This window comes from Colletotrichum fructicola, assembly GCF_000319635.2.
Source record: "Colletotrichum fructicola Nara gc5 chromosome Unknown KSG_Nara_v1_contig08, whole genome shotgun sequence".
NCBI lineage: Eukaryota > Fungi > Ascomycota > Sordariomycetes > Glomerellales > Glomerellaceae > Colletotrichum > Colletotrichum fructicola.
The window spans coordinates 2,546,503-2,564,451 of record NW_027094058.1 but is presented as its reverse complement, the minus strand read 5'-3'; the positions used below and the strand labels follow the sequence as shown (position 1 = coordinate 2,564,451).

At 54.4% G+C, this 17,949-nt stretch overlaps 5 protein-coding genes across 5 annotated transcripts; 4 read left to right on the top strand and 1 right to left on the bottom strand.

Annotated features, from left to right (window-relative positions):
- Window positions 1–192: 192 nt before the first annotated feature.
- On the top strand, window positions 193–1,066 carry PRE7 (Proteasome subunit beta type-6; the record flags this gene model as incomplete). The annotated part of the gene is made up of 2 exons (XM_032023378.1): window positions 193–299; window positions 379–1,066. The coding sequence occupies 2 exons, from the start codon at window positions 193–195 to the stop codon at window positions 1,064–1,066; spliced, it is 795 nt and encodes a 264-aa protein (XP_031879847.1).
- Window positions 1,067–2,635: 1,569 nt separating this feature from the next.
- CGGC5_v013772 (uncharacterized protein) lies at window positions 2,636–3,363 on the bottom strand (the record flags this gene model as incomplete). Its single annotated transcript, XM_066152977.1, has 4 exons — window positions 2,636–2,803; window positions 2,865–2,876; window positions 2,939–2,997; window positions 3,048–3,081. The coding sequence occupies 4 exons, from the start codon at window positions 3,079–3,081 to the stop codon at window positions 2,636–2,638; spliced, it is 273 nt and encodes a 90-aa protein (XP_066007761.1).
- Window positions 3,364–8,905: 5,542 nt separating this feature from the next.
- On the top strand, window positions 8,906–12,782 carry CGGC5_v013771 (Zinc finger CCCH domain-containing protein 45; the record flags this gene model as incomplete). Its single annotated transcript, XM_032023379.2, has 12 exons — window positions 8,906–9,189; window positions 9,499–9,533; window positions 9,708–9,746; window positions 9,921–9,986; window positions 10,220–10,301; window positions 10,360–10,375; window positions 10,517–10,529; window positions 10,604–10,725; window positions 10,795–11,434; window positions 11,489–11,548; window positions 11,606–12,120; window positions 12,174–12,782. 12 exons carry the CDS (start codon window positions 8,906–8,908, stop codon window positions 12,780–12,782), a joined length of 2,481 nt encoding a protein of 826 aa, XP_031879820.2.
- Window positions 12,783–14,878: 2,096 nt separating this feature from the next.
- hsp30 (30 kDa heat shock protein) lies at window positions 14,879–15,556 on the top strand (the record flags this gene model as incomplete). The annotated part of the gene is made up of 1 exon (XM_032023382.1): window positions 14,879–15,556. One exon carries the CDS (start codon window positions 14,879–14,881, stop codon window positions 15,554–15,556), a length of 678 nt encoding a protein of 225 aa, XP_031879783.1.
- A 673-nt stretch (window positions 15,557–16,229) lies between these two features.
- On the top strand, window positions 16,230–17,391 carry rhp51 (DNA repair protein rhp51; the record flags this gene model as incomplete). Its single annotated transcript, XM_032023383.1, has 3 exons — window positions 16,230–16,322; window positions 16,379–16,526; window positions 16,580–17,391. The coding sequence occupies 3 exons, from the start codon at window positions 16,230–16,232 to the stop codon at window positions 17,389–17,391; spliced, it is 1,053 nt and encodes a 350-aa protein (XP_031879782.1).
- Between the last annotated feature and the right edge of the window lie 558 nt (window positions 17,392–17,949).

Here is a 17,949-nt window from a genome sequence, read left to right as displayed (position 1 = left end):
CGCGTGCGTAGTCCACTACAACCGACCTCAATCATCATCGTCGCAGCCTTGACCTCCATCACAGCAAAGACATTCCCCGCATTCCCAACGAACCGACGGGCATACACGTACGCCTTGGACGAAACGAGATACCTTCACGAACAGTAACGAATCCTCTTTCTCTCTTTCCTTCCTCACGATAATACTGCAACGATGGCTGCCATGTTCAGCCAAAATCCCCTGATGAACGGGCCCAACTACTCCTTCTCCGATGCCCCGAAGAGCGTCAACGGTGAATTCAGAGAGCACCGTTTCAACCCGTAAGAAAGCTCCCTCATTCTCAAACTCCTCCCTTACAGATGTTTGGACTTTCTGAGGGCTAATCAATTCCGCAAACAGGTACACCGACAATGGCGGCTCGACCCTGGCCATCGCCGGTGCCGACTACGCCATCATGGCCGGCGACACCCGTAGCACCTCAGGCTACAGCATCAACTCCAGATACACCCCCAAAGTCTTCAAGATCGGCGGAACGACCTCATCACAAGAAGACGCTACCATTCTGCTCTCCGTCGTTGGCTTCGCTGCCGACGGCGAAGCTCTCAAGGACCGCCTCGACACCATCTGCAAGATCTACCGTTACCGTCACGGTAAGCCCATGAGTGTCACCGCCTGTGCAAAGCGCCTCTCCACCATTCTCTACCAGAAGCGCTTCTTCCCATACTACGTCTACGCAATTCTCGGCGGCCTCGATGAGGATGGCGTTGGCGCTGTCTTCTCTTACGATCCCGTCGGAAGTTACGAGCGCGAGCAAAGCCGTGCTGGCGGTGCTGCCGCCAGCTTGATCACCCCCTTCCTCGACAACCAGGTCAACTTCAAGAACCAGTACGTCCCGGGTAGCGGTGTGGGCCACGAGCTGCAGGAGCGTCCTCGCGTTCCCTTGGAGCGGAAGGAGGCCGAGATACTTGTCAAGGATGCGTTTGACGGAGCTGTGGAGAGACACATCGAGGTCGGTGATCATTTGCAGATGATGATTATCACCAAGAATGGAGTCGAGGAGGTTCTTCTGCCCTTGAAGAAGGATTAAGGTCGCCTGAACTCGGGATCGGGGTAGTTGTACAACACGAGGCAGGTAGCAATTTCAGACAGCATCGTCGCCGGTTCAGCTGACCAAACATCACCAATGTATCAATCAAAGTGCCCTTTTGTCCTTCCCAAAGCAGTAATCAACGTCCGCCTTCTCGAATGACGTGGCAGTTTCCCCTGATCATCAATCTCGAGTCAGCCAGTGAAGTGGAAACATAGAGATTGAGTTGCATACCGGGCTGTTTGTCACTTTCCATGGAGGGAGGCGCCAGCCTTGGGTGGGCTTCAACCAGGCGCCAACATGCCGAATGGCGTTGAGCAACGCAACTGCCTATTCAGCACTGTCTATGGTTCATATGCAATCCCCCAGCTTGTCGGAGGCGAGTACGAATACGATGGATTTGCTGCATAATCCGCAGTCCGGTCAGAAACCCTAACATCGATTGAACGGCAGACTGAGGTAGCGGGCAGAGCCTTTGCAGTCGACGAAAGCTGCTCGCATTAGTTTCCATTCTAGGCAATGTCGTCGTTCTCACGGGCGACGGCAGCCTAGGCCCATGTCCGCTACAGATATAAATTCACAGCTCAACACTAGGGGCCCATAGGCGATGCCTGGCAGTCTGGATTCCGTCTTCTATTGGATGCGTTCCATCGTCCCTGTCAGATGACGGGCTGTCCCGAATAAGCGAGGCTCTTGGGTCACAGACGAATCAAGGCGTCCATTAACGGTCTCGGCGCTCGTGGTTGACGTCTCGGTAGCTCACGGGGAGGGCTGTTGACGAGGGCGAGACATGTCGTTGCCGGGTTTTCGGAAGGTCCATATGCGCCACAGACGATGCTCCTGAGGATCACGGTCGACTTGTCACTTTGCTCAGGGGTCAACAGCGTTTCCGGAGGCTTAGCTGAACCAGTCAAGTCGGCAGGTATCCGCATATAGTCGTAGAACATGAGGTTAGTTGCCACAGCCAATAACGGTGCTCCCGCTCAACAGGGCCCTGGCGTTCAGGAATCCCGACGGCTCATTCGCGGTTCGAACGAGAATGGGGAGTCACGACTAGGGTCTAGTCTGACGACAGCCCAACATTCGGACTAGGCGAATGTGTCTCCGCCGGAGGGTTGATGGGGATGTGGTGAGCAGCTTTCCATCATTGCCACGACCGCGCGATGCAGAGTTGCGGATTGCAGACCGCTCCAGACACCCGGAAAAACGAAACGCAGCTAACAAGTAACTGGAAAAAGAAGCCTAAACATTCTACTGCAGTAAGCTTGTTCAAGCAGGACGTATACTTCCCGAGGAACGCGATCTTCATCGAAACTTCCTCAAAGAACCCAACAAAGCCACAGCACCGCCGCATCTTTCGGTAGTAGTTGAAACCAGGTGGTCTGCTATCTGTTTGCCACCCGGCGGCGGCGACGGGACGGAAAGACAGGATGGCCCTGACCAGCTGAACTTCATCCCCCCCCCCCCCCCCCCCCCCCCCCTTGCCCCCCTTGTTGCGACGGTGGCATGGCGGGTTTGTGTTGGAGACATCGCTCCAATCCTCGCGGGGCTGGACGAGCTTCTGCTTGATCAGTGCGTAAGGGCATCTGACAAGTCAAGCCGCCGCACCAATGTCCGATCGCCGGCTCGCGCCGGCAGCGGGGATGATGCCGACTTGGTTGCAAGACGAAGGTGTGTGTGTGTCTCTGTGGGCAGCGGCAGATCAGGGGATTCGCCCCCGTCAGGCTCTCTAGGCGACTTATACGGCTCAGTCTTACGTATGCCTGGTGCCAAGCATTGAAGAGTTGTAGAAACATACCGCAGAAACACACTGGCCGGTTGTCGCACATCGTCGTCAGACGTGCATGAGATTTGCAGAGGATCATCACTTACTATGGCTAGACGTGGCTGAAGGAGCTCAGAGTGTGGCTTGCCAGGACATGGTTCCAATGCTTGTGGAAGTCAGCCGGATGATTGGGCATCTGGCAACCAAGTCCCTAACTCAGGTTACCCCCCAAAGTTAGACGTCGACTCATTCCTCACCGGTAATAGCTAAAGCAACTGGTTGGCCTCCACGAACGTGGGTGATGGTCTCGGACGCATGGATCACCCGGCGGGTGACATTGCAGAACGTTCTTGACGCCGACGTTGGTATGTCGCCACCGAAAGGTTTTGCCGGAAGGAGTCCAGCGCGAAGCTGTCAAAAGTCGACGCCAGACGACCACGCGAGTGGACTACTGGCTGGACAGCGATCGTTGAGGCGGCAATGTATGGGTGTATCATCAGACCAAGCCCTGGCAGTTGACGACCAGAAGCATATGTTCGGCGCACTAGGCAGGATGTGGTTTGAGATGCGAACGAGCCCAAGCAGGGCTTTCGAACGCAAACCTAACCACCTAGCGCTGTCTCTGCTCAAATCAGATAACAACTGGATGTCACTTCTACGTCCGCGAGCACGTGAGCGGCACGTAAATATCGGGTGCACTACCTAGTATGCCACCAACGAGAAGCGGTTTCAACACCTGTAAGGTGATCATAAACGAGGGAAACCATCTCCTGACGCCTCGGGTATTGTGCAAATCCGTATTGATCTTACATAGCGTGCTTTCGAAGTTGCAAAAATGTTCATTCGCCGCTTGGAGGCTCTCGGCCACTTGCCATATGAATCCTCTTGCATGCGCTGGCACACATCAACTAGAGTGCATTAGCCAGCCCAGCAACCCAGCAGCAGGGGGGCACTATAGACAGCCAGGATTACTAGTGAGACGACCTCAATGTCGTCATAACGGGTCTCATGGGTGACGCAAATGCGAGAAAAACCCACGCCGCAAAGTACGGACAAACATACAGGTACTCAATCATTTGATTTTCTTCGGTGTCGGTCGGCCGAGTATGATAGAAGGCTAGTGAGTGCATTGTAACATGGACGGTGCTGCTATTCTAGTGCCGCAAGATGCAACTGGGCCGTTGAATGGATATAATTAAGTTGCGTAAGAGGGTGTTGGAAAAAAAAAAAAAAAAAAAAGGATGGCCAGTTCCAATTGCCATTAGAGTTCGAATAAGGAGGGTTGACAGACAGATTTGGGCCTTGCTCCTGGCTGGGATGGCAGGCTGAAGACCAAGACCCTGGGCGTCTGTTGCAACATGGGCGGGATGAAGGCTGGCAGGAGTTTCCGAGCATGATCTCAAGGCAAGATCATAATGATGCGAAAGCAGTGCAGGCAGTGACGAGTCTTGAAGGATGCGATGAAGATCTCGGGCACATAGGTTAATGATCGGCGCCGGTCAAGGAAGGCTTGGTCAGTGTGGCAAATTGTCCGACCGGCAAGCCGCATCCCTCGGCGGCGCATGCATGGTCGCGGTGGTTCGGCGGCTTCCTGGTCAGTGGAGAGCCGGCAACATGGGCGGGCTTCACCCAGGAGCGGATTCCATGATTTCGGCGCGCCACATATCCGAATGAAGTGGCTGTTGGTTTGGAGTTGGCTTCTCTACGGAGTAAAAGATCCGGCCGTTGCAAGCTTGAATAGGCAAGTTGGAGTCGAGGATGCTCATTGGATCCAGATTATTTGTTTTTTTGGGCAGATGGTACGGATACGGGCGAGGGTCCATGTGTTGCTCGAGCGTTGAGGTTCAGGATTGTCAGGAACAGGGTTTCAAGGACGGCTTCGCGGTTCTGACGGGTGCAGAGGAAAGATTTGCCACAGAGAATTCGAGATGGCGGGCGGCAGAGGGAGGCACAGGGAACCAGGGATTCCATGGTGGGATGAATTGGAGGGGGGGGGGGGGGGGGGCGGAAACGATTGACGGAGCGAGGCTGCGAGAAAGGTTGAGCGTTAGGCACTGGGGACTTCCGTGGAAGGCGGCAGGGGTTTGCAATATTCGGAGTGGATGTCAAGGGAAAAAAATCGAAAAGTTTGGAGATTCCCATGTTTCTGTGTCTGGACGTCGTCAAAAACTGGTGCTGCCAGGTCAGGGTCCACTGGCTTCAAGGTTACTACTGGCTGCATGCAAAGGAGGGGGGGAACTGATCAGGGGACCGGCGACGGTGCTTCGGGATCAGGTACGTCGTCGGTACACGAATCGATACTTTGGGCCATCAATTGGCAATTACAGTGACGACAGTGCGGTGTCAGTGGAGGGAATGGACGGGAGGGTTCAGGGAAGACGAGGCGAGCAGCGGGCAGGTACGTAGTCAGCATCCTATGTATGTACATTCGTTCCTTAAGGTATCCGTCGTGTCAAGGAAATGGCCAAGTCGAGGCAAGGCAAGGCAGGGCGAGGCAAGGCCAGGCCAGCCAAGGCGAAGGCAGGCCAAGACAGGGCCAGGAAAAGCAGGGCAAGGCGAGACAATACAAGACAGGACGGACACAAACAGACAAGTTGCGCTGAAGCCGGAGTGAATGCCGGTTTCCAATAGGAACATTGGGATAGACGTCGCCCAACGGCACGGGAGACGCACATGTTCATGCTGAGGTAGGTGGCAGACGAATACTAAGTAATTACCCACCCTACAACACTAAAGTACTGCGTAAAGTAACCACCAACACCTTTGTACTCTGTACGGATACTGCGCGCGATACGGTTTTCATCTATGATCGTGGGGCGTCTTGTGGGGTCCAGATGCCAGACCTGAAGTGCCCTGGATTTCCCACTGTGAGAAACCGACTCCCGTCCCGTCCTCATCCTCTCCAACTGAACTTCTACTGTGTACTAAGGTACCTACCTACCTTACTTGCTTACCTAGGTACCTATGGTAAGGTAGTGTACTCCGTACCTACCTTACTCCATATGGAAGTGGGTTCCCTGCCCTGCACCGGCCTGGATGTGAAAAGTGTTGGGTCCACTCAGACTCGGGCGCGAATCAGCAGCATTAGGTGGCCGGCGGCGGGAGCACCGCATTTCTTGTCTTCCGCCCCGGTCTTCGCTTGCTCCAACTCGCTGCCCTTCCCTCACCTCACCTGGCCCCCCGTGTGCCGCCCGACAACCTTCCACCACCTCTCCCGTCCTCCTCCTCCTCCTCCTCCTCCTCCTCCTCTTCCTCCTTCTCTTCTTAGGTACAGAGTAGGTAGGTTCTGCTCTTCGGCCCAGCCACTCACCTTACACGGAACAAACACAAGCAGACCACCACCCACAACATCACGTCCAGGCACACAGGCACAGGCAATACTCTCGGCCGTCCTCCCAAAATTGCGGGACATGACTCCACGTACTTTTGCCTTCGCCTCCTCTCCAAGTTCCAACACGTCGACGTCCGGTCTGCCGTCTACATCTTTCTTCCCGACCGGTCCTCAACTTTTACTTCCGCACATACACACACATGTGTCTACCAAGTACACGCACACCATTATCCGCATCAGACGTCGATAGCCAGCCCCCCTCTGCCGTTCTGCCTTCACCGGTTGCCGCCGTTCGCGAGGCATCCCGGAACGAAACAATTCTGGCCTTGGGACCCCTCACCCTCATCAGACCACCTGCGGGCGAAGGGCCAATGATAGGCCGCCCGCTCCAGAAATTTCTCCTAGATATGCCAGATGGGTTCTGGGTAAGGGGAGAACGGTCTAGACCACCGGTCCCCCCGCACCACCACGACACTCACGGTCCCTGAAGTACCAGCCATGCGGCTGACAGCTTGACATACCGCCGCAGCATAGGTAGTCACAAGTCCTGGCCCGAGCCTGGCCCTATACTCCTCTCCTGCTCCTGCAGTACGCGGCGAGACGAGCCTCTAATCTTATTTCGCCTGCCACCTCCTGCAGCATTGCGACCCTGACACTCCCGCCCATCGAGACATTGTTGCCAGATCGCACCTTGCCGAACCACGCCATCCCACCACGTCCAGCTTGCTTGCTCGCTTGCTTACGGCGGGGTACGATGGATGCAGTCTTTGCTCCCTCCGCCTGGTCCGACCTTTGCAGGCCTACCACGCGCTATTCGTAGATGGCCCTCCGCTTGCTTCCAGCAACACAGTAGGCCCCTTGTTTGCGCCTGACAGGAACAACTGTAGTGTCATGGCTTGGGCCAGTCCATTGTCCGTCTGAGACGACGGACGGAAAGCCCATGCGTGTCCCGAGCCGCGTATCCGCCATAGTTTTTTTCCCACCAGTTCAGAACAAAAGTCGTTGGCTGGTATGTTCAAATACGTCATGACTCCAAAGGGGGCGTCAGGGAGCACAATGAGGCATTGGGCATGGCGGTTTCGCTGTGGACGACTGGGCATACTATTCCAAATTGCCAAGAGACCAACGGTCGACGGAGGCGGGCGGAAGGTCGAAAGAAAGAGAGACACGAGACCTCTTCCAATGCCTATCGACCACCCACGAAGTACATGCAGACCTCGCGTGTTTCTGGCGGATAAGATCGCGCTCATCATCAATTCCGGCCTGGGAGTCTGCATCATTCCGTTCATTGGCTTTCCGAAGCGCATAGCCGCCCCCGGATTCTCAATGTCGGGAGCCCAAGCAGAAGCCAATACCAGACGCCCAGCCCAGGCGAGCTCAGCTCTGATTACATCACGCCAGAGACTCTGGGTCGATCAGGCAAGGTACGGATAGCTAAAGCCTAAAATGAGGCTTGGGCCAACTACCAGGGGTGCAGTGAGAGGAGATGAAATGTTTGTGCCACCATCGGCATCCCAGGGCTTCCTTTTACAGACGTATCACTTTGCTTGATTCCTGCGTCGCAGCTATGCAAAAGCACCCGAGGAGCCCAATTGGAAAAAGCAATGACGAGCAGATGATGATCTGTTGAAGGGTCCTCTGTTCCATGCCCATTTCCAGGGGGCACGATGGTCTATTGATAGATCAGGTGCATATCTTTACCCGTTGACGGTCGCAAGACGAAGTGAGGGCGATTTTGACGATCCATCGAATGATGGCAATGAACGGCAACTATTACTTGTTGGTACGCAACTAAAACAAGCAGTATCAGCAACATTTGAATTGGCACCTTGCATTGCAATTGCGGGTAGCTTGCTTGCAGGTACCTTTCTTTGTACAAGTCATGTACCTCGAGCAGTACCTTACCTCGAATGTACGTACCGGGAGGCGAATCCGGCTGGATTCGACGTGGCTGGGAGGCTGCCGGAGAAGAGAGCAATCCCCAACAGCCAAGCAAGCAAACTCCATGTCTATGCGTCTTCTTTTTTCTGTTTCTGTCGCGTTGGCCTCCATCGAATTGGGGGTAGGAATCAGTACTCGACAGCAACTGGCTTGTCTCTTTAGGTACTCGGTCGGCTTGCACTACACGCACCCAAGCAAATTTGATCCCGACATTGAAAATGGCCCTGCGGGTCGAGTGGCAAACCACAAGACTGGGTCGCTCTCCATCGAGAGCGTCCACCTGTTCCGTTCTGCTCGATTCGACCTGGTCTCGCGACTCACTCTCTTTCTCCGTCTCCGTCCTGTTTCTTCTGTTTTGCTGCCCACCGGACACCGACCGAGTCTTCTGGTCTCCCTCTTCTCGTACTCAAGCAGTACGGCATTCCGTCTCCGTTCCCGTCAACACTGGCTGGCTGTATAATGTCTGAAGTTGTATCAAAAGAAACCTTACCGATCACTCTCTGGACAAGTCGCAAAGAGCCTTGCCTACTTTAGTTCGTGGCCCGGTCAAGTGGGAGGGCCACCCGACCATATCTGTGTCCCTTGCACATCTGAGAGCGGCAGCCAAGAACCGAAGAAAAAAAATCCCATCTTTCTTCATCCAATTTGCTGCTCCTCGCTCCAGAACGGGCACCTGGCCATGCACATCAGTTCGTTCCCACCCTCAAGGATGTCCCCTTACCCGCAGCTCTCAATCCGCCTCTTCTATCATCACCCCCTCGCTGCTCCTTCTTGGACCCCGTTCCACCTAGGTTGAACTGGCATGGCTGCAGCTTCCATCCGCCAAAATCGTCTCAGAGCTCTCCTCGAGCGGCTTTCGCGTTTGCGTCTGTTTCGGCACTTACACCTCGTTGATCTTAAACCCACCCCTCGCCGAACGCCACTTAACCCACTGCCTGGCCCGATTGCTCTCATCTCGCCTTGCCAGTCCACTGTCCCTCTCGCTCCCTTCTCCTTCAACAGCTCGGTGTGGAACGGCACTGCCATCTCGGCCTCTTCCTGGCGGTTACCATCCGGGGGCGACGTGGACGCATACAAGCTACTACAGTACGCTGTCGCAGAAGACGTCGCCGCCTTTACCCCAGCGCGGTACTACCAGTCCGCTTCGCTCCTCCAAATACGCCTCCCGTTTCTCCCGGCTCGTCCTCGATAGCCCCCGGTCTTGAATCCTAGGACTGTCCGGTACCATCTACATAACGACTACTCATTTGAGGTCCGCACCAAGGAAGAAAAAAAAACCCCTTTCTCTTGGCCCATCGAAGAGCCTTGTTGCCAAAGTTGTCCGTCCAGACCCCGATATTGCTAATCAGTTGGTAAACTGGACTTCCCGGCATCTCCATTGTCTGCGCTAGCCAGATCCTCGAACTTGGGTATTGGCCACCTTCCAACCGGTAACTCGTCATCTTCCCTGCGCTATCTTCTTTGGTTGTCTGCAACTGTCCGGGTCTCATGATGGCTCTTGCCCTTTTCCCTCCATAAATATCATTGGACGTCTGAGGTCAAGCCAGTCTTTGTGTTGTCTCCGTCACTCGACAATGGCAGTAGGTCTCTAACGGTCACGCCAGGAAACACTTCGCCAGACATTCCCCTGAGCTATTCCGAATGTCATTCGATCGGCACGCTCTTCACCTTACGCCTACCTTAGCTCTTTGCGTCTTTCTTCGCTCTCTCTCAGACTGCTCTCTGCGCACACTCTTGACTCGTTGAGCCCGAGTCCGGCATTCTCCTCAAGTTGACATTGCTCGGCTTGATCCCTCGCCTCGCGTGCACTCTTCCAGCATCGGACACGTTATCTGCGAACTCTGCCGGCAAAGCTACGCTTGCCTCAGCTCCACGAAGTTCAGGTAAGAGACAGCCCTCGTTTAGTGGCGATTGCACCACCCAGACAGCTGCACCTCTCCACACGATATGCATGCCTGGAGTTCCCTAATCTAGCCCCTCGCGTCTCGTTTCCTCGTCCCGTCCTTTCGTCGGCAGCTCCCCCGTTACCCCAGCACCCAAGGCTACGCCGTGCTCCCTGCTTCGGGCTCTTCTCTGCATCGGCATTGGCCGCCCGCACGAGCTGATCACCTTCCAGGAATTTCCATTGAGCCACATTTTCACAACTCTTCATCCCGAGCAGGGTTTACTGCCACATATACCCTGGGGCGCTCGGAAGCGTGACTTTTTCTGACGGAGAAAACCCCCCCCCTTTCTCCTAAAGGCTGTGCAAACTAGCCACATTGGCCACAACGTGGGCAGTCACTCATCTTCCGCAAATAGCTCAATCTCTTCTGTGGCGCTTCGAAGCACACATCCATCATATCTTTGTAATTCTCCTGCCGGGATCGCCTTAGTCAGAGTTGTCAACTTAGCAGCCAGAGGCTTGAACTAGTGCTTCGCGGAAGGTATAAACTACATAACGGACCAGCTTCTGGCGCCGTTTGGCACCGTTCGTGGGTTGCTAACTTGGGCGAGACAGTTTGTGGGCGGCGTACACTCGAGTCCCAGGTTGCACCAACCACCTTACAAATGGGAGATGTTCAACCCCCACCCACTGCCACCGAGTATCCAGTCGTGGAATCTCACCAAGGCCTGAATGCTGTAGGTGCCTCGCCATATCTTCTTGATGAACAGTCAAGAATGGAAGCTCAAGGTGCAACTCTGCCGCAGTATCACCAGCATCAACAGTACGGACCCCCGCAGCATGCCTTTTCATCCCAGCTCGACATGGCACAGCAACCCGCTCCTGGCCGCCCCGGGGCTTTCAACATGAACGGCATGGCGAACGCGCTTCCTCAAGCTTCCATGAGACACGGGCAATATTTGCCTGCTGGCCAGCAGCAACACCAACAGCAGCAACACCAACAGCAGCAACACCAACAGCAGCAACGATTCAGCCCTGCGGCGTCCTCACCGTCCATGATGCCCCAAATGCCTCAAATGGCTCCCCAGTATCCCGGCCAAGCAGCAATGCCGATGGGCAACCCGCACTACTACATGCCTCAGCACCATCAAATGCAGCATTACTATGCAAGTCAACTGTCCCCGACGCAGCAGCAGGCTCGACCAAACATGGGCTTCTACCCGAACCAGATGGTCATGAACCATCCGCAGAACAGCCACATACCCCAAGGATACTACTATCCGTCGGGTCCCTACCCGAACCAGGGGCAGGCCATGCCTAACCACATGGTCGCGGCGCAGTACCTTTCGACAACGAACACTGCACACGCCGATCCGAGAATTGTGCCGCCCATCAATGGCGTTGATCAATCTAATGTCAACGTCTCTCCAAACCACAAACTCGGCGGTCAGTCAACTCCGAAAGATTCGCAATTGCGTCTTGGTGCTCACATTTGCATAGAGGATGGAGAGGGAAGATCTGGCATCGTTCGAGGGCCACCGAGAAAGCCGCGACAAAGCGGTAAGAGTTCACACTGTCCTCCGCCAAGCAAGGTAGAAAGTCATTGACAAAACATAGGCCATGCGATTTGGATCGGAAATCTGCCGCCCCAGACAGACCTCATGAGCCTGGTACACCACGTCTGCAAGGAAGCGAATGGACTCGAATCCTTGTTTTTAATCTCAAAGAGCAACTGCGCTTTCGCTAACTTTAAGGACGAAACAACATGCGTTACGGCGCAGCAGAAACTCCACGATTCGAAATTCCAGTCTGTCCGGTTGGTCAGTAGACTCAGGAAGAGCACGGTAGAAGGCGCGACTGGGGTAACGGCACCGACAGGTCCATCGGCGTCATCGGGATCCCAGACTCCGCACGATGTTCCTGTGCAGCCGACAGTGGTAGAAGCCTCGACTGAAGCGACAGCTCCTGAGGCAGCCGAGACCAAACCGGCTACATCGGTCGATGCAGCACCTCAAAAGGACAAGTTCTTCGTTCTGAAGAGTCTGACTGTCGAGGACCTAGAGCTAAGCGTGAGGACTGGTATCTGGGCCACCCAATCCCACAATGAGGAGACTCTGAACGGGGCTTTCCAGGTGAGCAGAAAGTCGGGAACGCGGAAGGGTGCACTTGACTGACAATCTAGCAGTCTGTGGACAATGTATACCTTGTGTTCTCTGCAAACAAGTCAGGAGAGTATTTCGGTTACGCGAGGATGACATCGTCTATCAATGAAGACCCGGCGGCCGCGATCGAGTTCGCTCCGAAGGCACAGTCTGCGAACGATACCGACCTACCGAAGGCCATCCCAACCGAAGCCACCGATTATGCGCCGAAGGGCAGGATCATCGACGACTCGGCCAGGGGAACAATCTTTTGGGAAGCAGAGCGCGAAGATGGTGAGAGCGGCGACGAAGAGGAGGAGCAAAGCGACGTGAGCAGCAGAAAGAGTTGGAATCAGGAAGGAGATGGCACGACCAATAAGGCATGGGGCAAGCCGTTCAAGCTGGAATGGTTGTCGACCGCGCGATTGCCCTTTTATCGGACACGTGGGCTCCGGAACCCGTGGAACTCGAACCGAGAAGTAAAGATTGCGCGGGACGGTACGGAGTTGGAGCCATCCGTTGGACGAAGACTAATCGGTCTGTTCAATCGTGTGCAGAGCCCTCCGAACCCCGGGGCAGTACCAGCTGCCATGCGACCTGGGATGGCGATGATTGCAGGATATCCGCCCATGAGGCCGCAGTTCCAGCAGTGATTTGAACCGATTGAGCCATCTCTTGCTTGAACGAATTCGTCGGGCGGTAGATGTGGTTCTCACGCAGAATTTCCTGAAAGAAAGATTTACCTTGGATCGGACATTTATGGTTGACGATGATGGTTTTGAGCATGCTTCAACGACGAGCGCATATGCGGGCCATGACGAGCGCAGAGATGGGACTTTTGGCTATACGATATTGGTCTTCAATGTACCTAATCCGACTGTCTAATTCTACGAGCAAGTACAATGTACACTAGGCATGGCCCGAGTCACGAAAAGAGAGGAGGATTTTGCTGAGACGGACAACTACAGAGACATGAAGGTGCGGGGTGAGCCGGCTTCTAGGCCAGGTCAGCAGGCTGGTGCCCGTCCCTACGCTTCATTATCAGCCTTTTCCCAACTGGTTTTCCCTGGTGATATGAATGACTTGGTGCGCTACCAGAAAGAATAAAAATTGAGATGATGAGGTTGTGCGCTGCGCAGTCCCAAGACATGTCGTCGATCGACTGTGGCACTTAGGAGTGGCGACATCCACATTGTGGCTTGACCCTAGACGTCGGGAAGGGATGAACCCGGGGTCAAAGAGTCGAGATGCAAGGACAAAGTTTAATTGGAGAGGCCGCCGCTGGCATGGAGGGCACGTACCAGAAATGTCGCGATGTTGACCGTCAATTGTCCAGGTCGGCTTGCCGCTCAAGATGCGGGCCCTGTAGCAAGCGCTGCTGCGGGGAGGTTTGGAGAGCCGTCGGACGCCGTGTTCGACCTGGACATGCTGCTAGGGTCAATCTGGTCTGGCTTCCGTGGCCGCTTGTGTGTGCAGCGAGGTTCGCGAATCGCAGCGCCGGTGCACCGTTACATCGTGACGGAGGAAGAGTTTCGAATGATTTCAGGGCCAAGGCGGGCTTATGCCAAACATTGACATTGACTCTCGGTTTTCGTCAGAGCAGATGTGTATGTGTGTATGTGACACACTCATTGGAAACGGGCCACTCATACCTTTCGTTGCTGGAGTAGGTGTTGGGTATTTGGGGTCCCGTTTTCCTCAATTCAAGCCTCAGTCATCAGCCTGCACTGTCTGCGCCGGACGTTCCGTCCCAATGGTCGCACTAAGTAAACGCCCACGATCGAATTGAAACCAGCTGAGCGGCGTCACGAGACGACTGGAAGGAGATGGAAGGTCTAGACCCCTCATCTCCGGAGGACATCTCTCTCGGATGGGCAGAGGAAGACGTGGAGAGGGTGAGAGATGGAAATCGCCCAGTCCAGGCCTCAGAAGTACAGGGGTCCGTCCAAGAGAGCCCGTCTGATCCAGGAACTGGATATATGATTGGTCAGATACTTCTTCATGGACAGGTCGCACAGCGGCAGTTAAGCGGGGCCCCGGCCTAACGCCGAAACTCTAAATCCTGGGTGGGCAACGAAAGGCAGGAAGCATTCTCCCGGGATCTATCTGCTTAGGTCGGGTACATACAGCATCAGTCACTACGAATGCGCTCTTGATGAACTACAGAGCAGAACCGAGTGCTGAACGGCCAAGCGTAATGATGAAATGATGCGGAATTTGCCAATTGTGTTACTTTTAGTGGCATTTTCTTGCCAGGTGAGCCTTGATGCGAGAACCACAGTTGTGGAAGGTGCTGGAAGCTTCCACATGCTTCCATACGTAGAAGCACTTCGAAGCGTCTCGTGAAGCCATCGCCATATGCTTACCCCATAGAATCCTACCAGCAGGTTTCCATACACGTTCGCGTCTCTTCCGTAGCACCCGAGCTGTTTCCAGAATGACCTGGCGATGATGACATGCTAGCTTTCAGCGATGATTCCGGAACTGTGTCGAAGGCTTGGTAGTGCCTGCCTCAAGTGTATAAATCGACCGACTTGATCCCCATCTAGGAGCCTTTTCTCTCCATCAGAATAACAACAACAACAACAACAACAACAACAACAACAAGAACAACACGCAAACAAACACACAAACACACTCTCAACAACAACTTCCAAGCACCCTGCGACTCAACTCGCTTATAACTCAAAACCCAAACAAAATTCCAAGTGCAGCTCTTTCACATCACAATCTACCCAACACGATCAAAATGGCCGCTTTCTTCCCCCGCAACTTCTACAACTCTGACGCCTCCTTCACTCCTCTCTTCCGTCTTCTGGAGGACTTCGACAACTATTCCCGCCAGGGCGGTCAGAACGGCACCACCCGCGGCACCCACCGCAACCACGTCCCGACCTTCCAGCCCAAGTTCGATGTCCGCGAGGTCGAGGATGCCTATGAGCTTCACGGCGAGCTCCCCGGTTTGAAGAAGGAGGACGTCTCCATCGAATTCACCGACCCCCACACCCTCCATATTCGGGGCCGCGTCGAGCGCTCCTACACCGCGGGTACTCCCCCCGCTGGTCTCCTCCAGCAGAGCAATGAGATGAGCGGTGCCATCACCGACGGCCAGGAACGCCCCCGCTCCGCGCACCAGGCCACTGTTGAGGACGATGACAACGAAACCAACTCCACCGCCCAGCCCACACCGGCCACTACTGTCGCCGAGGTGGACAAGAGCGGCAAGCAGCAGCAGAAGCAAGAAGGCCCAGTCGACAACGCCAAGTACTGGGTCTCGGAGCGCAGCATCGGCGAGTTCAGCAGGGTCTTCAACTTCCCTGGCCAGGTCTCGACCGACAACGTCTCTGCCAAGTTCACGGACGGAATCCTCACGATCCGTGTGCCCAAGGCTCCCAAGCATGAGACCCGCCGCATCCAGATTGCTTAAGCAAGCCCTTCGACTCGACCAAAAACACTCTCCTTTACGAACATTTTACGATTCTTATACAATGGTAACAATCATGACGGCTAGAAATTCCGGGGTTTCGAAAACGAGATTGCATTAATGATCCTACAGCATGGCTTGGTGTTTCGGTCCTTCTTCATAGCACCAAACTGATGGACGCGCTCTTTACTCGCTTGTAGATAGCAACTGAAATCAAAGTTACTATTTTTTTTACGAAACCTGAAAGGTTCAAATCGAGAGATTGCAGGAGACGTGACCGTTGGAAGGGGACGAGAAGGTCTAGACGGCGGAGTGTAACAGACCAGTTCTAATGACAAACAACACCACAAGCAGGCAGGCGATGCTGCCTGAACTTGTGTAAGCAGATGAATGGTTGACTTTGCTCCAGTTCTAAACTTCCGTCAGTGGCCAACGATATTAGCGTGGTGGAGACGCTAAAGCCAGGCAACAAGTGGGGCCGATTCTTGATTGAAGCCGGAAAGCGCACGTGAGTTGGTGTGGCACTTTCCTTGCCACTTCCTCGACGCGTCTTAAAACTCGCGTCGCCCACACAACACAAGCTCAGCGCCGCGAAGGACCCTTATCTCACCTCCGACATCGTGGTCTACACACACGTCAATCGATTCAAGCGCAGTTCAGATCTTCCCAAGTCACAATGGCCGAAGCCGACGGATATGATGAAAGCAATATGGGCGACGAGAGCCAAATGACTGGCCCTGGCGCACCCACGCCACTGACCGCTCTTGAGGTATATCCTTACTGTGAGGCATTGCCGACTCAAAGATATTGACTCTTGGTAATTAGGGAATCGCCGGGTTGACCAAGCGCGACATTCAGCTTGTTGTTGATGGCGGCTACAACACCGTGGAGTCCGTCGCGTACACCCCGCGTCGAGTCTTGGAGCAGATCAAGGGTATCTCGGAGCAAAAAGCCACCAAGATCCTTGCTGAAGGTTGGAATTCTCATAGGGAAATGTGCGAAGTACTAATTCTGACATATCTGTAGCCTCTAAGCTTGTACCAATGGGTTTCACTACTGCCACAGAAATGCACCAACGCCGAAGTGAGCTCATCTCTATCACTACGGGTTCCAAGCAGCTGGATACACTTCTCGCCGGTGGTATCGAGACCGGGTCGGTGACAGAGCTGTTCGGAGAGTTCCGTACAGGAAAGAGTCAGATCTGCCATACCCTGGCAGTAACTTGCCAGCTTCCATTCGACATGGGGGGTGGTGAAGGCAAATGCTTATACATCGACACTGAAGGCACGTTCCGACCCGTCCGTCTGCTGGCCGTCGCCAACAGGTTCGGCCTCTCTGGAGAAGAGGTTCTGGACAATGTGGCGTACGCGCGCGCCTACAACTCGGATCACCAGCTGCAACTTCTCCAGCAGGCGTCTGCAATGATGTGCGAGACGCGATTCTCGCTCCTCATTGTCGACAGCGCGACTGCTCTGTACAGAACCGATTTCTTGGGCCGTGGCGAGTTGTCGTCCAGACAGACTCACCTTGCGAAATTTATGCGCACCCTGCAGCGTCTTGCCGATGAATTTGGAATCGCTGTGGTCATCACCAACCAGGTCGTTGCGCAGGTTGACGGTGGACCGAGCGCCATGTTCAACCCTGACCCGAAGAAGCCCATTGGCGGTAACATTATCGCGCATGCCAGTACCACAAGAATCAGCTTGAGGAAGGGCCGTGGTGAGACTCGCGTCGCCAAGATTTATGACAGTCCTTGCCTGCCGGAGAGTGACTGTCTCTTCGCGATCAATGAGGATGGCATTGGAGACCCAAGTCCCAAGGACCTGGAGAAGGACTGAGTACTGTCTGTTTAGCAGTTGGCAGTTGTATTAGTATGGATCTGGGCCACGATTCGGTTACGCGCACATGAGTGAGGTTTTGTTAACTCCCCAGTTGGCAGGAGGTGGCATGCATGTTTGTTGGCGTTGGACGGCATATTGTTTTCCTGGAGTTGTGGTGATTCTGCTATTACTCGACAGGAGAGTATCGAGATGTACCATTTGCTAGGTAGACGAAATTTATGGCACAAAATACGTAAACAGAACAAAGTTCGAAGTCATTCTCGACGCGCAAGTATCCTATCGTGACATAAAGACTTTCATGGATATGTCCAAAAGGCGGACAAGCTTCAACGTTGCACTGTGCATTGACAAACCGCACTGTCCAACGACACTGTAAACAAGCTGGTTGCTGTTTTGGGACTAGCCCCACCAACGCGCTTGGAGCCTGGCAAAGTGAAATTCCAACATCTCGAATCGCGACGAACTTTTGCTGCAGCATCAGATTGTTTGATGCGCCGAGCCCGACTCGCGACTCCAGCGGCCTCTTTCTTTCCCCCGAAGGTGTGAGAGGTTTTG